This window comes from Protopterus annectens, chromosome 9.part0 (genome assembly GCF_019279795.1).
Source record: "Protopterus annectens isolate FY-2018-M chromosome 9.part0, PAN1.0, whole genome shotgun sequence".
NCBI classification, from domain to species: Eukaryota; Metazoa; Chordata; order Ceratodontiformes; family Protopteridae; genus Protopterus; species Protopterus annectens.
In genome coordinates, this window is record NC_056743.1 from 416,101,206 (window position 1) to 416,124,033 (window position 22,828).

At 40.8% G+C, this 22,828-nt stretch overlaps 1 protein-coding gene across 1 annotated transcript in view; it reads right to left on the reverse strand.

Annotated features, from left to right (window-relative positions):
* Nucleotides 1-704: 704 nt before the first annotated feature.
* Nucleotides 705-22,828, reverse strand: part of DOK2 (docking protein 2) — an 816,359-nt gene continuing 794,235 nt past the window's right edge. Inside the window, exon 5 of the mRNA XM_044082956.1 lies at nucleotides 705-4,711. Coding sequence (XP_043938891.1) covers nucleotides 3,665-4,711 — 1,047 coding nt within the window. The 3' untranslated portion in view covers nucleotides 705-3,664. The remainder of the gene's footprint in view (nucleotides 4,712-22,828) is intronic.

Below are 22,828 nucleotides of genomic sequence, written 5' to 3' on the forward strand. Positions count from 1 at the left end.
TCCAGGCACAGATTAATAAGGTGCATTTTTTATCCTTAGGAAGACAACATGGTGAAAATTCCCATCTTTATTTTGAAGAAAGGTGACAGTGCACATGACCCATCTAAGAAGCAGTGTGATACACATCCCATATGTGATGGATACAGCATCACATGATATGCATTCCAACAGTTTACTACCCATTATGTACTGCCGAAATAGAGGTAGTATAGTTCTTATGCCATAGCTTTGGAATAGGGTACCATATTATACATTCCTTGTATAGGGACAGGGGTAGCATGGTGCTCATTCTGTACCATAGGTACGGAGGCAGTATGTGACACATTCCCGACCTCAGGAATAGAGGCAGCTTAGTTCATGTTCCCCTATCTGTAAAATAGAGGCAGCATGGTTCATATCCCATACCAGAGACAACATGGTGTACATTCCCTATTGCAGGTACAGAAACAATAAGGTACATATTTCTTACTTCAGGAATATTGGCAGCAGAGTATATATTTCCTATTTCTAAAATAGAGGCAATAGGATACATGTTCCATACTTCTAAGGCAGAGGCAGGACAGTATATATATATATATATATATATATATATATATATATATATATATATATATATATATACATACACACACCAGACCTCCAAAAAAGAAAGAGTAAGTATGGTACACATTTCCTACTTTAAGATGATAGATAGCATGGTGCACATTCCGTAACCCAAGAAGACAGATAACATGATTTACATTCTTTATCTCTGGAACCTGGTACATAATTCCAATCTCAGCAGTAGACGTTACATGGGGGTCTGGCACATGTTGCAAATCTAGACTGTTTTTATTCTCAGGTGATGAGCCAAAACATATAGCTATATTAAATGTGTAATCCAAAACATGCACAGGAACCAAATGGCAGTAACATCCGATAATGAAAGGCACCAAGTAGCTTATTACGTGGAATTAAACTGTTTCTATACTTCATTACTTTGTGGCTGTTCTTGTTGATTATTGAGCTACTTGGTGCCTTTCATTATCGGATGTTACTGCCATTTGGTTCCTGTGCATGTTTTGGATTATACATTTGGCTTATTTTATTTTTCGTGTAACAGGAACTTTTTTCTACTTGTTGGGCGTATTTCTACTGGTTTGGATTATATAGCTATATTAGGCTAAGGCCAGCCAGGTTACATCAGTAGCATGGCAACCAGTATCTCATCAAGTGAAACAACATTCATGTAAAGCTGCTGCAGTGGCTACAGATCACCTTAGTCTAGACAGGGTCTTCTCAATTTGGGTTAAATATGTGGGCCTTTTTGTGAAGCTCATATGGTCCCCTCACACAAGATGTGGTCATTAAAGGAAACTCATCCAGGAGCACACAGCTGCAGATGACATAGTTCTGTCATTTGTTGAGGTGCATAAGCCTGTCCACTCTTGCATGATAATTCATGGGGAGTCTGACTGGAAAAGCTTGGCTTCAGGAGGAGCAACACAAAAATCCATCAAGGCCATAGAAGAGTGGAATCACTGGGTAGCCTTGTACAGCAGTATGAGTATTTGAAAGATTCATCCAATCCATGTCACAGCTGTTGTTGGGCTTGGAGAAGGCTTACAGTCACATGAGTTGGCAGGTCCCTTGGGAGAGATTTGACAGATGAAGTGGTACATTTATTTTGCCATGAATCATCTGGTCCCTGTATGAAAACAGTAACAGTTGAGTCCCATTTAATTGACATTAAACTGAAATTACTAAATGTCATTTTTTTGGACACCACCGAAATTGCATCTTCTCACCACTCCTGTTATGACGTTTAATGACAGACTATAAAGAGAGAGTACAATTTGTGAGGGTGCCCGGTTTAGGAACGGTGTGCTTTTGGTGTCATCTGACTGTGTCCTCCACCATGCACTTGAGTGATTTACTGTACATTTTGAAGTAGCTGGGATAACAATTAGCATCTCAATGTTTTATGCTATAGTACTGTCTTACAAAAAAGTAGAGCTCTCTGTTCAGATGGGACAGGGCATCTGTTCTCAGTGGAGGAGTTTAAGTACGACAGGTCTTTGCTTGTTAATCTTGACTAGAGGAGCATGAGACTCACAAGAGAATTGGGACAGTGACCACAGTCTTATGTTTAATAAACTACTCTGTGATGGCAAAACAGGAGCTAACTCTTCAGACAAAGGTTTCATTTTACTTAACAGCCTGTGTTTTCATCCTCAGCTGTGGTCATGAGCTATCAGTAATGAATGAAAAAATTATATCATTGGTACAAGAGGTGGAAATGACTTCTCTGCACTAAGACTATAGCTGCTGCTGCTGCAGAATACTGAGGAAAACCTAATTAGGTGGTTCCTATAGGAATGTCCCCTAGCTGGCTGCTGCTGTTCTATGTTCCACTGCAACGATCTATGGGCTACATACTGGACATGCTGGGAGGAATGATACCAGTCATGTGGTCTGGGAATGTTTACAGATCCCATAGGATGGGCTAGAATCTATGCTTGGGAAAAGGTAATGTGATTTGTCCTACTTCATGTACTGCCACCATATCCATCACTCACAAAAAAGGAAGAAGGGAACTGAATGAGGAATCCTGAGATTAAATGATTGAATGCAGTTAAAAATGACATTCTTATGGGCATTTTCTGTAGGAAGCGTTGCCCCTCGCACCTAGGCAGGATCATTTTCCCCTTCATCCACTCTTTCTTAGAAACAGAACAAAACAAAACAAAAAACACCTTATGAACACCGCTCTAGAAATTCTGCACAGAGTATGTTTCCTGTAATATTGTGCATGGTCCCAGCTCCCATGACTAAGATAACGTTATGCACATTCCCAAGCTTGTGGGCAAAAAAAAAAACATGGAATACATTTACAGAATCAAGGACAGAGATAGCATGGTGCATATTCCCAGCTTCTGGGACAGGAATAACATCATGTGCATTCCCAATATCAGGGATAGCTATAAAATTTATGCATACTTCCAACTTCTGGGGCAGAGAGAACATGACACACATTCCTAGCCTCATAGAGGGGGACAGAGTTTAAGTTGTGCACATTCCCAGATAATGTGATGGATAGCAATCCCTATAAGACTCTACCTTGGTAGCTTTGCTACTGGCTCATAAAGACAGTGAATTATGTATTCAGGAAACTGATGGGTTCTTAACATATAGAAAATGATAGATCCAATGTAACACTGTCTCAGATTGTTCCAACTGCCACTGGCTGGAGTTCCGTAAGAACGTATGCTGCAGAACTAAATAATTTCTATGTGATTCTCTCCAACAGTATGCAACATCTCAAAAAGAGATTCCTAGCTCTTCTGCTGTGTCCTTGTGTGCCCGCATTAATGATATAAAACCAGTCATTGTGATTTGTTTTACAGGTTGCCTTTAGACATTATTTCTTTTTTGATGTACAAATCAAGTCTAATGTACTTTATCTTTCTTTCCCTCACATAGGTATGTCTTTTTAGCCAATATATTTTCCATCCTGTTTTATATATTCTGTTATGTTACTAATATAAGGGGGGTTTGTAAGATGTATGTAATAATTTGTTCTCTATACTTTGCAAGATATGCCCCTAGCTTTTGATGTTAGTCGTCCTTTTAAACTCTTGACATTTGATCTGAATGCTGGGTGGATATGTTGTCCATGCATGTGCTATTCAGTCCTTCTGTCTGCAAATTTTAATATGACATTATCATACTCGCATTCTTCAATGTCCTCATCCTCCTGCTGATCTTCATGTTGTGTGTCCTCAGTGTAGTAATTCAGCTGAGCAGCAGATACGGCCTTTCTTGGCACAGCATAGTCATCCACATGTGGGTTATAAGGATATTCATGACCTGGTGGATCCTGTTCTGTGGCCTGTAACTTCCATGCATGGCCTTTAACCTCCTCAGGCTCATCATAAACAGAAACACCAGCACAACCCTCAGGTTCATCATAAATATGGTATGATTTGGTAAAAACTGGCCTGGAAGAATGACCTCTATCTTTAAGATTCATTTCGTCAATGGAGTCATAAAGTGGGTCTTGACTCTCACACACTGCTGGAGGAGGTGAAAAAAGGTCTTCATCTTTAGCATGTGATGATTCAGGCATATTAAATGGAAAGTTAGCCATTAGAGACTTGGCAATGGTGTCGAAAGGAACTGCATAGTCAGATTCTATTTGCGTTTCTCTTGGAGATCCTTGATTTTTTTTACTTTTTTCTCTTACTTTCTTGTTACTGTTCGGCTCTAGTTGCATGTTCGCAGTAGAGGCTTCTGAGTAAAGGCTCTGCATAGGAGGTGGTTGAAGGAAGTCACTCATTGGCTCAGAAGGAAGGACACCTTTGGCAGAAGGCAGTGGGCAGCTATTTAAAGGTTTCACAGGCCTGGATTTGAGAGAGGCAGATTTAGCCTCCTGTCCTGACTCCAGGGATAAGCATCTAGTCCCTGTGGAATGCACACTTTTGTTTGCTAGGTCATTTTTGAACCTTTGCATTCTGTGGCCTGTTTCGTCTAAGCCTGCATCCTCATACACTTCCTGGTTTATGATTGCAGGTATCTCCCTCTGAGCTGCTGGCATTTCATTTGTTGTCATTTTGTGCACGTTGATGGCTTCTTCAATGGCTTGAAAGATATCATTGCCTTGCTTGGTTTCAAACTCAAAGTTTCCTTCTCCAGAAGCACATCTTCTTCCAGCTTCAAATGAGAATGTCACCTAAAAGAAACAAAGTCAGCCTTAGTTTAAAATTCTGAGTATTTTATATTTTACAAATGGCATATAATAAACAAAAGCAGTTTACTTTTGAAGCATCCCACACCGCATTTAAACATTAATACTGTTGCATGATAGAATATTATTTATCATGTTTATTATTTATTTATTTATTTGACATTTGTTGACCAGTTTAGTCCATCTGAGCTTGTGCCCTTTTCCAGCGGAGGCCTAGAGAGAAAAGTTCCACAGTACAAATTATACAAGTAATACAAAAATCCACAGTTCAGATTTTGCAAGTAAAAAAAAAATTCACAGTACAGATTTTGCAAGTGAGGTAAAATAAGCACAATAAGAAGTATATACAAAAATGTAAACAAATGCACAGTAGTGCAAGTAAAAGAACTCCGCAAGAGAGGCAAACAAATTAGGCGTGAGTGTTTAGGAGGTTAGTAAGAACAAAGAAATGTTATTGACGGTGTAGCATTAGATGCATAGAAGTAAGTTTGACAAGCAACAGTGTGCGGGAGATAAGAGAGAAAGGTTTAAGAGAGAATGGAAATTAGTACGCCATTACAGGGGCAGGAATTCGGAGGCGTATGGGGAGCAGTAGTTGATTATCATTGTGATACACAGGAAGTTAGAAATAGGTAGAATATTTATGGGAAAGGAAGAAGTGGTAAGGAAAGTGAAGGGGGGATAATGAAGGAAAAGAGAGGGAAGAGAAGATTTAAGTGAGGTGATTATAGTTGTAAGGATATTCAACACCTGCTCGATGTTTTGTCTGTACCATTTGATATATTTCTGCATTTTATTTATTTATGAATTTATTATCCAAGATAGAGCACTGATCACAATGGACTATTTTTAGGCTCAGCCTTTGTGTACATTTATGCACAAAGAAAAAAATGAATAATATATACAATGTGAATAGAGACATACAGAAATATATACAATTCAACATAGGAGTACATTGATACCAAGAACAGTATTCTAGAATGTGTTGATGTCTAGCGTTACCTGTATGCACACACATATTATGAATGTGGCTCTTCAAGAGTGCAGTTGTGTGAGATACACACACGAGTACACAAATAAATAGAGATGGAACACACATCAGAGGTTTATTGTTGGAACAGGATTTGAAGTGGCTAGAGTAAATAAAGGCATAATAAGATATTCTAATAACAGATCTCACTGACTTTCTTCCTTTGTCACTCTCCAGGTCATGCCTTAAAGTTTTCTACTACACAAGTATAAAAATGCAAAATATGATGGGTTACTAACTCTAATTTTGCTCATGAAATTAATGTTTCATGTTTGTTTCATGAAAGTAAATTAAGCGTATATAACTACTGTCAAGCAATGTGTGTAAACATATAATCCAATAAACAACTGTAATGCCTTGGGAATAGCAGAAGTCCATGAACACAATAATTTATATAAATCCAAGTAGATGGCAGAAAACTGCTAAAGTCAAAAAAACTTTATTGAGAATAACAGAACCTCAAAGCAGAATGTTCATTTCCAGTTTTTAATAGCAGGAATGTGTTCATAAGTACTTCACTCTAGTTTGTGTGTTGTCTTGCCTATATACATAGAAAAACATGTAGGCTGCACAGTTCACACATTTCACATTCATATATAATAATATCCTCTATTATTCATACTCTGATAGCTTGTCCCTTTACAATGTAATGTTTTTAAGCACCAAGGATGTATACTGTGAAACGGGATATTCATGGCTCCTTAATATTTGTATTAATTTTTGTACTTAAAACATCCACCCTGCTTGTATAAAATTAGAATAAAAATAAATAATTGTGTTCATTCCAATGCTTTGTAAACTTCACAAAGTGGGATAGCTAATTTTAATATAGTGTAAAAGAATTTAATACTATAAATTCTGTTGACTGGATCATAAAAATATGAAAAAGAAAACCAGCTATACAGGTGTTTTTGAAAAGGGTTGAACAAGTGGGACAATCCAAGATAACATATAGCAAGTAAACAAAAATGAGAAGCTGTTTGTATAACTTTATGATTTGTAGCCATACAGTAAAAGGGGTAGGTTTTCCTCCACTTTTCAGAAGACAGAAATATATCCTTAATACTTATACATTTAGTAGATTCAGATGTTTTCAGTCTATAGTTAGAGATAATTTGATGATTTGTTTGCAGGAGGGGGCCCACTGTCTTAGAAAAGGTGGGCATTTTATATTGGTTGTATTCAAATGTTAAAACACTTGAAACAGAATTTTCAGAAAAAAATTGTCTGATGAACAGAAAGTATTTTCCTTTGGTAACTGTCAACAATGTCAACATATCAACTGTGGTTTTGATTATTGTGTGAATAAGGATACAGAATATTTGGTGGCAAGTTGTTTTAACTGTTTATCCCAAAATGTTGCCTTTGCTGTCTGCCGTGCTTCTTCATGTTCTGTTTTTTAGACAGACAGGACAACACACAAACTGTAACAATGTATTTTATGTTTACTTATTTAGTAGTTTGTTAACCAGGGCAGTGTGAGGATCCATAAGGAACCCATTTCAGCCACAGTTGTGGCGTGCACTAAACAATAGCATTGTAAATTGGTTGCTAAACAAAGCTGAAGTAACATTTGTGCATTGCATACAAAATAAGATAGTTACTTATAAATATATTCATGCTATTAACAATGGAAATTAAAATAATGCTTAAGTAGGCATCCAAAAAGTTGTAATATTTCCCAAAACTCAAGTTTGCAGTGCACGATTATGTTTCTCATAATTTAAAAGGTAATATCAATGATGTCTTAGATTGGAAAGAACAAAATGTTCCTGTGAAAATCCATATATCAATGATGTGAAGAATTTTAAAGTTTGTTAAAGTGAAGATATTTCAAACATTAATTATTTTGTGTTTTTAAACATTCATTAATTTTATTTCCATTGTAATGCAGTTCAAGTGAACATGATCTGTATTCAAAAACATCTCTACCACATTTTTGTACTTTCTAGTCACTCAGAAAGATTACACTAAGTGCATATGTAGTCTACACTTTGTGGTAACCTTTATGAATCCCCTCAATATTTAAGACTGCAAATATCTCCCAAATATGCAACAAAGTCTAGAAGATTTAGTTTATTTGCCTGGAAGTGTTTACACAGGTATTGTTTTACCTCAAGTAGACTCCAAAGAATTTTTCCTCAGGTGGATAGCAAATGTTGGAGTTGTGATGGGCAAGAAAGAGGTAGCTGGCGACATTTTTTTTGGAAGTGTGATGAGCTGGCAGACTTTTGGGATTCTCTGCAGACCACTCTGTTGGAGATGCTGGGTGAGCAGATTGTACTGACTGGGGAGATGATTTTTTGAGTTATGCTACAGAATTGGAATTGCCTAGGCATAGTAAAGCCTTGTTGAGTCTAATTATGGTGGCTGCCAAAAAAACAATTACTTGAAAATGAAAATCAAAGTCTAACCCAACTGTACTAGAAGTTGTGAATATAGTAACAGATAAAACAACTGGAATTTGGGATCTTTAGAAAAGGGAAGGACCAAACTACATAGGAAAAAAATGGGAATTATGGGAACAATATATGCAGAGCAGGAATGAGGTTTAAGAGGCAGGATTTGAATGAGCTATATAATGCTTAACTGACAATGACTTGATGGTTTATAAGTGATGTATAATATTTACAACTACAGTTGTTTCAGTGGTGTCTGTGATGTAAACTGTTTGCAACTAAAGTGATATCATTTTGTATGTTTTTCATTTATATAAATGTAAGATTGCCTTTGTCATATGTGTAAATTTAATAAAGATGTTTGAAAAAAAATTAAGACTGCAAGAAAATCAATGGGAAAAACTAAAATTAGGAGGAAGAGGTTATGAGTTAAACTTGTGCTGTCTGTTCCCTCAGAATGGTGTACACTTAGTGTCGACATTAATGAGTGATGAAAATGCTTACTGCAGTTCTGCTATTCTGAATTAAGGCTTCTTGTCTTTAGCAGGTTTTCTGCCAACTCTTTGGATTAATGCATAAACTTAAGCAGTTGAAGCATCCTGTCTTTGTCATTTTCAGAGATGACTCACTGAAAACCATGGTAGCGTATGTCACTTCTTTTGTAGCTGCAGTTTTATGTGTTTGTGTCTTTGTGGTGTTATAAAGAGTCCTTCTGGCACTAAACTGTATTTAGACAAGTTTCTCTCCATATTCTCCGCTCCAATTGGCAGTCCTCCTTATAAGCAAACATGCAGTACAAAGATGGCAGAGGTATCACTGACCAATAGACGTAATGATGGGCTGCTCAGTTACTGTAGCTTAATCCTACTTTTTCCATTCCCACCATTACTTCAAAGTATATGACTGTGTAGGCTCACTTGTACAGCGCTGTAATGAAAGGATGCATTGAGCATATCAGCATAAAAACATTGAAATCATTAGATAAACAATCACGTAAGAGTCTGACATTTATGCCAGCTAGTTTGATATGCTGCAAATTTACTCTTTATGATCAATTTTCCTTGTCTTCCCCTTCATCGTAGCTTTTTCTTTGCATTCCACAACTACCTATGGTGCCTGACTCAATTGGAAAATAGGTTCATGCATCCCCAATTCTTTTGTAAAAATGCACTTTCTGATTCTGGTGAGCCGTTCTCTTTCTGTCTTCTTCTTGTTTCTTTTTCCTTGTAGTCCATTTCTGAAACATGCTGTCCTGTTTGTCCTTATTAATTCCTATAATGCTGCTAAACCTTCATCTTAACCTGCCTTTTTAGTATATAGATGGCTAAGGATGGATAGGATGTAATATGCTATAGTTATTTAAGGAAGTTATTGAAATTATTTAACTAAATGTGCTGGCTTTAATTTGGTAAATGTGAGTAAAGTTATGAACAGAGGAATGTTTGAAAGTATTTGAACATGTGGAGGAGAATGTATGTATTATTAGATTTGCCAGGCAGTTTAATACATGCACTTTTCCATTTGCCTTTTTTGAACTATGAACGCTTTTGTCATGTTGTCTTCCTTTCCCATGCTGTATTTATTTACATTTTTGTATCTGGCTGTTAGTCTCCACCCTATCTCCTTTCATCCCGATTCCAATACAGGCACTTTGCATCAGTTTTGTGTGTGTTTGGCAATTTAGTGAGGATGGATAACTGAAAGCCATAAAACTGAATGAAGAATGTTGAAATACCAACATGTTGAAACTTGAAAATGTTGACATCAAAATACCTACAGCAGTATAAATGTAGAGAGCTGAACATGTCCCCTCTCAGGACCCATGTTAACACTTGATGTTAAGTTGTCTATCTCGCCTTCGTTCTTGCTGGTTGGGATCGGAGCCGATCCACGGCTCCGACTCGGCCAGCTTCAATAGCTTGAGAGCTGTTTACTAGCTCGAGGCTACCCCTTATCCCATAATGCCTAGCAATAGCTACCCAGATCTCGTTTGCCGCTTCAGCTGTGAGGGTGTCGTTTTTCTGGCTCAGGCTTGTATATTTAACTTTTTATGTAAATTCTCTCTAGAATTTAACTTTTCTAGTATCTTTCTGTTTTATTTTAGCGATAGTGTTGTTACTGTTGTAGTTAACTTTTTTTTATATAGTGTCCCTTTTTTTTGGAAGAACTCGTTTAAATTACAGAGTTCTCTCCACCCCTCCCCCGGTTAGCCATTTAACTTAGTGGCTTTCCTATTGTTTTTCTTCTAGGTTAGCCATTTAAATTAGAGGCTATCCTATTACTTTAAAAAAAAAAAACTTTTTCTATATCCTTCTTAGATAGTACTAGTGTGCTTTTTTTGTGTTTAACTGAGTATTTTTCTTCTTATTGTCTGTGTTAAATTGGTTAGTTTCCTTTTTTCCAGTACAGCATGTCCAAGGAAGCTAAGGTTTCTGGGTTTAAGAAGTGTGACTCATGCTGTCAGAAAATGTCTCTGACAGATGGGCACACTTCTTGCGTCTATTGTTTAGGCGCTGTGCACCTGCAGGACTGTTGTTCTGTTTGCCATGCCTTTAGTCCAAGAGTCCTGCAGGAGCGGAAGAATAAGTTGATTCTTAGGGGTCTGGTAAAACCCTAGGATTCACCGGCCAAGAGTTCACAGCCAGTGAAATCCCCTAAATCCACTAAGCCGTCAGCTCCACTTTCGGAGCCGACTTCAGTACAGGATTTTCCTTTAACATCGGTTCCGGCTGGCATCGACAAGACAACCTCCCCTTCGGCTCCATCAGAGGCTTCGGAGCCACCGTGGAGCCACAATAGGCTGAGGTCCCCTTCCTTAGAGTCGGTGCATTCGGCTCCTCGGTCTCCTTTACTTCAAAGCAAGCGTAGCCACCAATCCTCTCACTCCTCTCGATCCTCTAGGCTGTCGGATCATGATGTGGAGAGAGTAGCCAGTATTTTGCTAAAGTCGCAGGCATTAGCTAAATTGTTGTCCAGCCCTCCTCAACAAGTATCGGCTCCGTCCACTTCTCTCGATGTTCCTCCTCCGACTCCAATGAGTTCTGAGCCGGAGTTCGTTGGGGTTCAAGTAGTGGAACCATCGGCTCCAGTAACTCTGTCTCCTTCGGTTCCGACATCGGCTCCGATTTCCTCGGTGGTACCTTCCATCAAGGGATCTGGGTGCCATGGCTCCCTCGTCGGCTCTGAGGGGGCGAGTGACATCGGACCCTTGTTCGACCCCGTTTTCCCTCTTGGAGCATTGGCGCAGGTGAGCTCGGCTCCAACATCGGCCTCAGAGCCGTCCCCCTCGGTGCGGAGAAAGATTCCTATTTCTTCAGAACCGGAACTTTCTCTGCCTCTTGGCAGAGATGCTTTTGAGGTCATGCGGAGTGTGCTGTTCTCTGAGTCAGCTCCACTTTCAGCCCCACCAGCTCCGTCCCCCGTAGTGCCTGTGCCAACCTCTGCTCCTCCTCCAGACCCCAAGCGTAGGGAACTGATGCTCCAGGACACCCCATTGGGTGTTTCCTCCTCTTTCGAGGCCTCTCCTGATCACTCAGAGGAGCCCCCTCAGAAGAAGAATTGTAAGAGGAAGCACATTGACTCCCCTGAGTCTGTCACTTCTGATACAAACTTAGATGATTCGGAAGGGTCCCCGAGATCCCCCCTCTGAAGATGTTTCCTTCTAGGACATCCTGGAAATGCTTAGGCAGAGGGGGAACTGGAATCCCCTAGCCTCTACTGAGGATGAGTCTGTATTTCTGGATGCTTTCGGTTCCCGACCTTCCACCTCCTGGGTTTCTCCGCCTTTCGATCCATTTATGGCAGTGGTGGCTCGAAAGGCTTGGTCAGCTCCGGATACAGTAGAACCACCTTCGAGGAGACCTGGTAAATTCATTACAGCACCCCAGGATAAACAATTTCTTTCTAAAGGTGTTCCTGTTGATGCCATGGTGGTAGCAGCAGCCACCAAAAAAGAGTTAGCGGAGACCTTGTCATCTGTCCATCCCCCAAACAAGGAGTCTAGGATGATGGACAGATACGGGAAGCGAATGTTCGCTTCAGTGACCACCTCCATGAGATCACTGAACTACCTATGTCATTTTACCCGACTTTAAAGGATCTTCTTAAAGAGCACGGAAATACCCTTCAAGATCCAACAGCTGAGGGAGCACAAGCCAAAGTAGCTTCCCAGCTAGCGATGCTTAATTTTGTTGTTAACTCCTCCATGAGGCTCATTTCCTATGCAGCCGATGGGACGAGTAGAGCCACAGGTACGGGTGTGGCCCTTAGGAGGCATGTGTGAATGCGGCTGTGTAACTTTGCGGAACCCTTTCGAGTGTCCTTCACCAACACCCCCTTTGATGGTTCCTTTCTTTTTGGACCACAGGTGAAAGACACTTTGACTATGTGTGAGCAAGAAGACAAGACTCTCTCTGCCGTGGGAGTCCATTTTTCCACTCCCTCTAGACCTTACCCCAAGGGTCAGAAGAGTAGGAAGATGTGGTTCCGTAAATCTCAGGGAGCCTTGCCTGACACACGTAGTGATTTTTCCTCCAGAGGCAGAGGGGGAAACAATAATAATAGAAGACACTGCCCTCCTGGCAGAGGGCGTCCGCAGAACCAGGGCAACAGAGAATCTTACTCTGATAAGTCCTTCCAGCATCACTGAAGGGTTGCCCGGCTGCTCACCTCTGGAGGCAGTCGGGGGAAGACTTTCACTGTACCCAAAAGCCTGGCAAAGTTTAACACAAGACAGATGGGTATGGTCTGTTGTATCCAGAGGTTACAAAATTCCCTTCCATCAACCCCCCTTACAGTCAAGGAAGACCCTTCCAGATGTTCCACCCAATCTGAAGGAGCAAGCAGTAATAGAAGTTTGAAAACTGCTAGAAAAAAGAGCCATCCAGGAATTCCCGGCAGACCAGCATGGATCCGGAACTTACTCAAGGTTCTTTTTAGTACCAAAAAAGACAGGGGACTGGAGACCGATTCTGGATTTCAGCAGACTAAACAGGTCTGTACAAAGAACAAAGTTTTGGATGGTCACGCTACAGTCCATTCTACCCTTTCTGAGTCAGGACAATTGGATGTGCTCGATAGATCTTCAGGATGCGTACTACCATATCAAGATGGACAGGTGCTCCAGGAGATATCTTCACTTCCAGCTGGGGCCAGTCATTATCAGTTCAGAGCTCTGCCCTTTGGTCTCACCACAGCCCCTAGGGTGTTCACCAAATGTATGGCAGTGGTCACGGCTCACCTGAGACTTCAAGTATTCCAGGTGTTTCCATATCTAGACGACTGGCTCCTCACTGCTACCACCAGGCATCAACTCCTACAAGCGCGGGACTACACAATCACAATCTGTACCCAGCTAGGTATTACAATGAATTTTGAAAAATCGGCCTTGTCGCCCTGTCAATCTATCAATCACATAGGAGCAGACTTAGACACAAGGAATATGTTTGCAAGACTACCACTAGAAAGGGTGTCCGCAGTTCATCAGCAAGTACAAATTCTAATGCAGCGCAAAAGGATCCAAGTCAGGTACGTCCTTCAAACTCTGGGTTCCATGGCAGCAGCCATTGTTCTAATCCCACTAGTGCGCTTTCATATGAGAATTCTTCAGTGGCTTCTGTTCACGCAGTGGTCTTTCCAAGAGCTACCCATGGCTCACATGATCCTGATCATGGATGCATGCAAAAGGCATCTTTCTTGGTGGATGGTCTCCAAACGAGTTACTCAGGGCAGACCTTTCATACAACCCCCTCCGGTAGCCACAGTGATGACAGATGCCTCCCTGATAGGGTGGGGGGGCATTATCTGGGCAGGACAGTCCAAGGCACTTGGCAACCTCACGAGTACCATCTGCACATAAATGTCCTGGAAATGAGAGCCGTGCTCCTGGCGTTGCAAGCCCTTCAAGACTATCTTCCTTCTGGGACCATTGCTATTCAAACGGACAGCATGTCAGTGGTGTGGTACATTAACAAGCAGGGCGGAACCAGATCCTACCCCCTGTGTCGAGAAGCACTCAGACTTTGGCAGTGGGCGATTTCCTCCCAACATTTTCTGATTGCGATGCACATCCCTGGGAGATCCAACGTCATAGTAGACAGGCTCAGCAGAGCTATCCTCATACCTCACGAGTGGTCTCTGAATCAGGAAATTGCAAATCTTATTTTCCGCAAATGGGAACAGCCTTGCAGCGATCTCTTTGCCACCCCCTTCAACAGCAAATGCAGCAACTACTTCTCCCGTCTTCCGCTTCCAGGTCACATACCCAGAGACGCTGTAGTCCACGATTGGCCCCAGAGACTTCTTTATGCCTTTCCCCCTGATACCCAAACTTATACTGAAAGCAATAGCATTGGGTTGCAAAATGATCCTCATTGCCCCCTACTGGCCTCGACAGATATGGTTCCTGTTCCTGCACCGTTACCTTCTCGATCAGCCCTGGACTCTGGACCCAATTCCAGACCTCCTGGTTCATCAATCAGGCGGGCTGCATCAATCCCTCAAAACTCTCCGGCTCACAGCTTGGTTGCTGCACTTCCAACCTTAGCCAGGCTTCCTAGCATTTCCCCAGCAGTCCATGAGATTATCGTCTCCTCTCATAAGTCTACAACGAGGAAAACTTATGCTAGCAAATGGAAACGTTTCTCTTGTTGGGCAGAGGCTAGGAATGTGGATCCCTTTTTAGCCCCAGTCCACGAAATTCTGGAATTCCTAGCACATCTGTTTCACTCCGGGTCCGCTTCTGCTACGATCAGGGTACAATTAGCGGCCATTTCTAACTTTCATGTTGGCTTGTCAAATTCTAACATTATGTCTCATAAGCTCTGTAAAGCTTTTTTGAGAGGGACAACTCTTCTTAGGCCTCCGGTGAGAGATCCCTCTCCTCCTTGGGACCTTAATTTAGTCCTAACTTCCTTAATTCTGCCCATTTTTGAACCAGCAGCGTCCTGCTCCATCAAGTTTTTATCTTGGAAGACACTCTTTCTGGTAGCTATTACTTCAGCCAGACTCATCTCCAAACTTCAGGCACTATGTGTTTGTCCTCCCTACTTGGTTTTTCACGAGGACAGGGTTGCTCTGAGGACTATTCCCTTGTTTCTTCCTAAAGTCTGCTCAGAAAATAATTTAAACCAATCTATAGACCTTCCTGTGTTTTCCCTAATTATACCAACAAGGCAGAGTACAAACTACACCAATTGGACGTCCATAGACAATTGCGTTTTTACCTGCACACAACTAAAGAAATAAGGAAGTCAGACCAATTATTCCTTTCTTATGCCTTAGGCAAACAAAGTCTCCCAGTTTCCAAGGGTAACCTTGTTGAGATGGTTATCACACACTATTACTTTCATTTATCAGTTAAGGAACAAAGAGTTACCTATTAAACCGAAAGGTCATTCTACTAGGGCCTTGGCCACCTCTGTAGCCTTCCAGTCCGGGTTGCCCATGGATTCTATCTGTGCAGTTGCCATGTGGGCAAACCCTCATACCTTTATTTCTCATTACAAGCTGGATATGGTCTCCAGGAGCAGAGCTGACTTTGGTTCCACTGTTCTGAAGAGTCTGTTCCACTGAGCAATGCAGGATGTTAGGTGCTAGGGACGCTGTCCCAACCAGCAAGAACGAAGGCGAGATAGACAACTTAACATAAAGAAGTTATGTACCTACCATAATGTTCCATGTTAGTTGTCTTCATCGCTCCTTCTTTCTTGCGTCCCACCCTCCATCCCCCAGTCCTAGTGGACCGAGAGGAGTTCCTGTTTCACTGGCTGAGTGTTCTCTTGTTTTTTTCCTCTATTGACTTAGAGAATACAGCAGGTATAGTCAACCTATTATTTGGACTGGTCTATTCTCTTGCTATGTCTGGAGTTAGCTATTTCAAACGAGATCTGGGTAGCTATCGCTAGGCATTATAGGATAAGGGGTAGCCTCAAGCCAGTAAACAGCTCTCGAGCTATTGAAGATGGCCGAGTTGGAGCCGAGGATCGGCTCCGATCCAAACCAGCAAGAAAGAAGGCGAGATGAAGACAACTAACATGGAACGTTATGGTAGGCACATAACTTCTTTTTTTGAGTTATATTTACAGGGGTTTAATAATGTATGTTGTCATATATGGCATATAGATATGTATGTGTATTCCTGACATTTTCACATTTCAACATTTTGACATATCTTCATTTTTTGTTAAATATTATGGCTTTCAGTAATTTTCAGGAAGCTGCCAGACACTCATTTTCTATTACACAAAATAGCCTTCTGTGACCTGGCTACATTCTATGTCATAATGCAGATGGTGGTGTCTGAAAGCCTATGTAGTGATACATATGGGAGTTAACCAAATATTTGTTAATGAGAGACAGTTTCGTTTTTTGTAGGCAGTGTCCCTTCCAGCACATCATAGTGTTACCTGGAACTGCCAGCTGTTTCATTTTGGATACAGAATTTAGGATGCAGAAGTTAGCAAACTAACTCTAAAGCTCTTGGAAGTGCACCCCACTAACAAGTATTAAAAGACAAATCCGTGGTATCGCTCAAAGTCTCAGAAAACCCAGTATGCAACCTATACTGGGTCAAAAACAAACCAAGCAGAAATGTTGCAATGTGGAGGGTGTGAAGTTCACTCCTTGAAATATGTTATGCACCTAGTTCACTAATAAAAATCAAACTTTAAAACGTGCTACAAAATAATAAAATAGTAGGTAGTCCAGAGTTGAGTTAAAAATGGAATATCCTTTATTAAAACACACAAGCAGGCAATCGTAGTTGAAGTCCATACTCAGCTTATGCTCAACTCAGATAACCTGTTCAAATCTCAGCACCAATTCAGATCCTACCATAGTACAATTGTGTCCTTAACTGTACCAATAATAATAACAAGCACAGGAACAATGGCAAACTAGTATCAATCCTTTTATCTTCAGTTTAGCTAAAGCATTTGACACTTTATTACAGGAGTATCTCAGCAGGTCTCTCACTCCTCTGTTTCTTGGTTCCTTGGCCACCTATCTAACAGGCAGCAAGCAGTTAAATGGCAACAGAAGCTCTCATCCTTTCATGCATTTGCCACTGGTGTCCTGCAGTGCTGTATTTTAAGGCGCCTTCTTGTCAACATTTTCATAAACAAGTTACATACCACCACTCATCATGGTAGTAATGATTCCACCCATTTCTTATCTCTCTCTTACTTCATACCCCATATTTCACTTTTTACATATTTGACAAGCTTCACGATGGATAGGCCCATCTATCTGATCTGTCACACACAGATTTCTTCTGTCTAATTCAAAATACTTTGCACAATGTAAAATGAGATGTACAGTCTACTAAATGGCTGTCAAAGATAGTTTTTATTTCCTGAAATGTACTTCTAGCATTGTTACTATTGTAAATGTACTTCTGTATACTACAAGTTGTACAGTTTGCTCATAGGTTCATAAACTCGTAGGTAAGTACTAGGCTAGCTGCCTTATAGTAGTAAAATTATGTATAAACTGCAGTGAAACTGTAAATATCATTTAGTACAGCTTTTCTCCCTGGCTGTCTACTGAAAATGAGCTTTCTGCAGTCAGATTTTCATGCTAAAAAAGACAAAATTAAAATAAATAAAAACAACTTGCCTCTGCCGCCTAACTATTACTAAACTCAGTCCAAATGCATACTTTATTTGTTTACTTCCTACTCTTTACATGTACAATACCATCACCTATTTGCTACCTTTTCAGTCACACTAATTACAAAATAACTGTACAATTTTTATTTCCTTTTACCTATCTTTAACTCAACATACCTTTTCTCTACAGTTAAGTACCCTCAACATGCAAATATCTATACTTCATTATGAAAAGTATCTCAAGGTACCACTTTACACACTTCCCGTCCATCTGTACATCTCTAACTTTACTCTCATCACTCATCTCTTAACATACTTACCGCACCATGGCATCACCAGTCCCATAAATACACTATACCAGTCCTCGTGCTTCTACTCCCTGATAACTAGTCCAACAACCTTTACAAAGCAGTATCTAACAGTCTTGCAACTTCTGCAGTCCCTCTCCCGCCCCTTCCTTTCAGTAAATATATACCTGCCATCTCCTTCCTTGTACTTTCCACAATATCCACTTAATCCTCCATCACACTACACTCCCCCCAAAACTCTCCTACAAAGTATCCGCGTTGTTCCCACATAACACACACTAAATCATGTCCTGTCTACAAATACCATTAAAACTCCCAAAAAACTGTACAAGGTTAGCCCATCCGTTAAATACTTCTTCTTTTAAGTATTATTGTATCCAACCTGGTCCCACTCCCCTCACCTGCTTCCAAATGCAGAAAATCAATGAAACAAAATCACAAAGCATAGCTTGACCTGCTAGCCATTACAGAATCCTGGATTAAAAAAGGTATCCCCATATTGACCACTTCTTCCCCTCATAAAACTACTACTTAGATTCTAAACACAGACCCAGGAATGTAGAATGAACTGTTCTGCTTTAAAAAGCTCACCTACATGTTCAACTCATAGTTCAAGCAAGCCCTCCTTCTGACTTGCTTCCTGACTGGCTACTTGTCAAAATACTCAGTAAACATAACAAAAATCTCAAAGTTGCAGTGTCATACCTCCCACCCCCTACTACTTAAGAAAAATTCAAAACTCTTTTACACAGTGTCACCTCCACAAATAAACATACAAATAATCTCTTGCTGCTTGGCGACTTTAACCTCAACCTTCTCAGCTCCATCTGTAATGATGTTTTAGACCTGCTAACCAACTATGTAGTCTGTATCGATTAGTGCAACAACCCACTTGCCCAAACCTTAACATAAACAGCAACTCATCATTAATAGATTCACTTATGGCTTATAAGCCTATACAAGTTTCAGATATTACAATTCACCCCCCCAACATTAAGCAACCACTGCTGAATATGCTTTTAACTACATTTACCACCCCAAAAAATACACCCTCAACTTATCTCCTTCTGTACAGTACAGATGAAGTACTCATCATTTTAGTGGAGTTCTTATTGTTCTACTTCTAGAAATAAATCAACACACTAACAGGAAAAAACAATCTTTCATCCAGTCATAGTACTTTGAGCACTTTCTCTTCATCTGGTTTCCTTTCAAAATTTAGCAACCTTCCCACACTGTGCTCTACCAATGCACACTCCAGCTATAATCCTGCCCCCCCCCCCCTTATAGCCTTCTTTTTTTTATTTCAAATGCATTAAAAGCAAAGAAGTACAACCTATCCTAGGACAAATACAAATTCAAAAACGCCTAACATAGATGATTTCTGGTCTTGGTTCATCTGTCATTGCAGTGAATACATTATTGCACCACTCCAACACCTGTCTAGCACAAGCACCATGCCAGCTATATGGAAAGTGGCAGAAGTCAATCCCCTCCCAAAATAAATCATTCCCTCCACACTCCCCCATTACCATCCAATAGCCGTCCTTCCTACACTAGTTAAACTTTTAGAGCAAGGAATGTACACAACATTTGCATCCAACATCTCCAAGTACAACATCTCACTCAGAAAGCATGCATTCTGGTCAGGACAGAGCACACTAACAGCCATTTTGAACCTTATTGAACAAATCCTCTTAGGAATGGACAAAAGGGAACTCATTGGTGTTATATTTATCAATCTGACCAAAGCTTTTGATCTAATACATCACAGTTTAATACTAAACCACCTACTTGACATATGCACTAGTCCAGATGTGCTACCCTGGTTCCACAACCATCTTTCTAATCACAACTTCTGACTAAACGTCAACTTATTCTTCTCATCTCTAGCCAAAATCAAGCAAGCAGTATCACAAGGCTCCATCCATGCTCTTGTCATCTTCTTAGTCTAAAGAAATAGACCACCTTTGGACCTAGGCCACCTCCTCCTGTTTCTTTACGTTCATGACATGGTCCTGTTCTGATATAACAAATCCTCAATCCTTCAGAATGAACCACAGAATGAAGTTCTTTCTCTTAACAGATGGATCAGCAACAAAATGACCTCTCATCGCTTCCAAAACAAAACAATTCTTTTTGGAAACAAACCAAAGCTAAACCAACTCCCTCACCACTAGTAATCTTTTATTAGAATAACAGTGCAGTAGAAAATTGCTCTTTACTTAAATACCTAGCAATTTGGATAGACCCATCCCTTAACTTCAACCTACACATTGAAAACAACTATGACAATGATTTAAGCCATCACTATTCTTGACCAACAAAGATATTTGCCCCTCTCCAAAATAACAATAGACAAAGATATTCTACTAGTCCAGGTGGAATATGGATTCTTACTAATTGCAAACCCTTCAAACTTAAGCTCCACAATGATTCAATCACCAACAGAATCTGTAGGTTTATCACACACTCCCCAAAGCATGAACACCACTGCACAACACTACAAAAACGAGAATGCCTTCCAGTAAAAGATTTGACCTGTTTTATGCTCTGAAATTTTCAAACTTCTACACAGCCACACAGTTTCCTCTCTGCAGCTAAACTAATAAGGGAATCATCTTCTTACAACCTCAGAAGTCAAAGCCACCCAGTTTCTCCCAAAGCTAAACTACAATGCACAGCAGTGCACAGACTGTCAATCTCAAAGAAATAACTTCTTAGCCAAAATTCAGCGCACAACTAAAACATTATCTTCACAGTAATGCGTCATGCAAATATCAGTACTGAACACGTTACACAACAGAATCTGTCTGTATTTCATCAGTCTGTTTCCTAACACATTTGTATGATATAACCTGCAAATGTGGCTAACAGGAGTCACTCTTGGCTGCACTGTGCCTAACCCTGTGTGCATGTGAGTGTGTATTTTTGTATTGGTTTATTCCTGCTCCTTTCCATAATGTATATATTGATTGCTTCATTATAACCTCCTTACCATACTTAATGTAAATACATTTTTGGTTTCTTTGCTTTTCTTATTTGGTTCTCTCAATGCTGAGACTTCTGTTATTATTGTTCTACCCTGGTTAACAAACTCAAGTAAAATAAGATATATTTCTAAAACCACTCTATACTTTCCAACGTACAGCCACAATGATTCATAGAGATAGCTAAGTAAAAAGTCAGAGTGTCAAACAGTCACAGCCCTTAAGGCCAAACACAATGCCAGACACACTAGTCATTGGTGACTCCATAGTCAGACACACTGACGTCCCGCTCACCAGACTGAGTAAGGAGAAGGTCACAGTAAGCTGCCTGTCGGGCGCTAGAATCCGCCACATAACGCAAGCACTCAGGTCTCTCAACAGCAGGTACAAATATGACTCAGTCATTGTCCACACTGGTGTAAACGACCTGAGACGTACCTCCTTGGACTACATGAAAAGAGACATTGAGGAGCTCTCTGATTATGTAGCCCAGGCAGGTATGACCCTGACCTTGAGCAGTATCCTACCTTCACCAAGAATGATGCCACAATACAGAGATAAGATGATCAGCTTTAACAATTGGCTTAAACTCTGGTGTCATTCAAAGGGGATCCAATGTCTGTCTGCCTGGGATGACATGCTGGACAAGCCACGCTGCTTCGCAGGGGACGGCTTGCACCTGTCACCCCTGGGATTCCGGATATTGGCAAAAGCTCTTGCCACCCCCATAGTGCCTTTTTTAGGCAAGGCTCAAATTCTAAACCTACCACCCTAGAACACAAAAAAGGAAAAAAATTAAGGGTAATGCTGCTCAATGCCAGAAGTCTAAATCTCAAAATGCACGCACTCGAGGCCCTTCTCAGTATGGAGAACATTGATGTCTGTGCTGTGACAGAAACCTGGTTCAAGGCTCCTGAGAGCACCCCAGCACTATCAGGTTTTACCTCATATCATGCGTTCCGGCCCCAAAATCCGGACAATACCAAGAAAGGAGGGGGGGGTATCCATATTCATCAAGGACACCCACACCTCAAGACTGGTGGCAACGCACGATGCATCGGAGACCATTCAGGTGCAATTAACCATAGGCAAGACTGCTCTGCAAATTGTAGCATGTTACAGGCCACCCTCACAAACTCAGGAACCTCACATGGCCTTCCTGAAAACACTAGAGGGGATAAATGTATCACCAAACACCATCATACTAGGTGACTTCAATTACCCTAATATAGACTGGGAACACTACTCAAGCCCAAACACCCTAGCCCAAAAGTTCCTGGAATTCATAAACTCAAATGCCATGGAACAACTAGTCACCATCCCCACAAGAGGAGAAAACATACTTGATCTCATCATCACGAACATGGGAGCACAATGTTCAACACCGGAAGTATACCCCTCACTGGTGAGATCAGATCACAAACTAATCTCGCTGGAGGTCCTCATCCCACCCCCACCTGAAATAAAAAAGACCACAGTAAAGAACTTCTCGAAGGCCGACTTCACACTTCTAAAGACTAGTGTGGTCTCCTTTAAGGCCCCGAGCCGTGGAAAACAGTACTCAAGCCGCTGAATCACTTACAGATGCCTTCTACCAGCACCTGCAGGACTGCATGGATAAGGCAATCCCAAGCAAAACAAAGACTCTTTGTACCAAAGGCAAGCGTCCAGTCTGGTGGACCCCAGCCATAAACAAACTCTACAACAAAAGGAGGAAGCTACTACAAGATAGAGCAAAATCCTTAAAAGGTAAGACACCCTTGATCA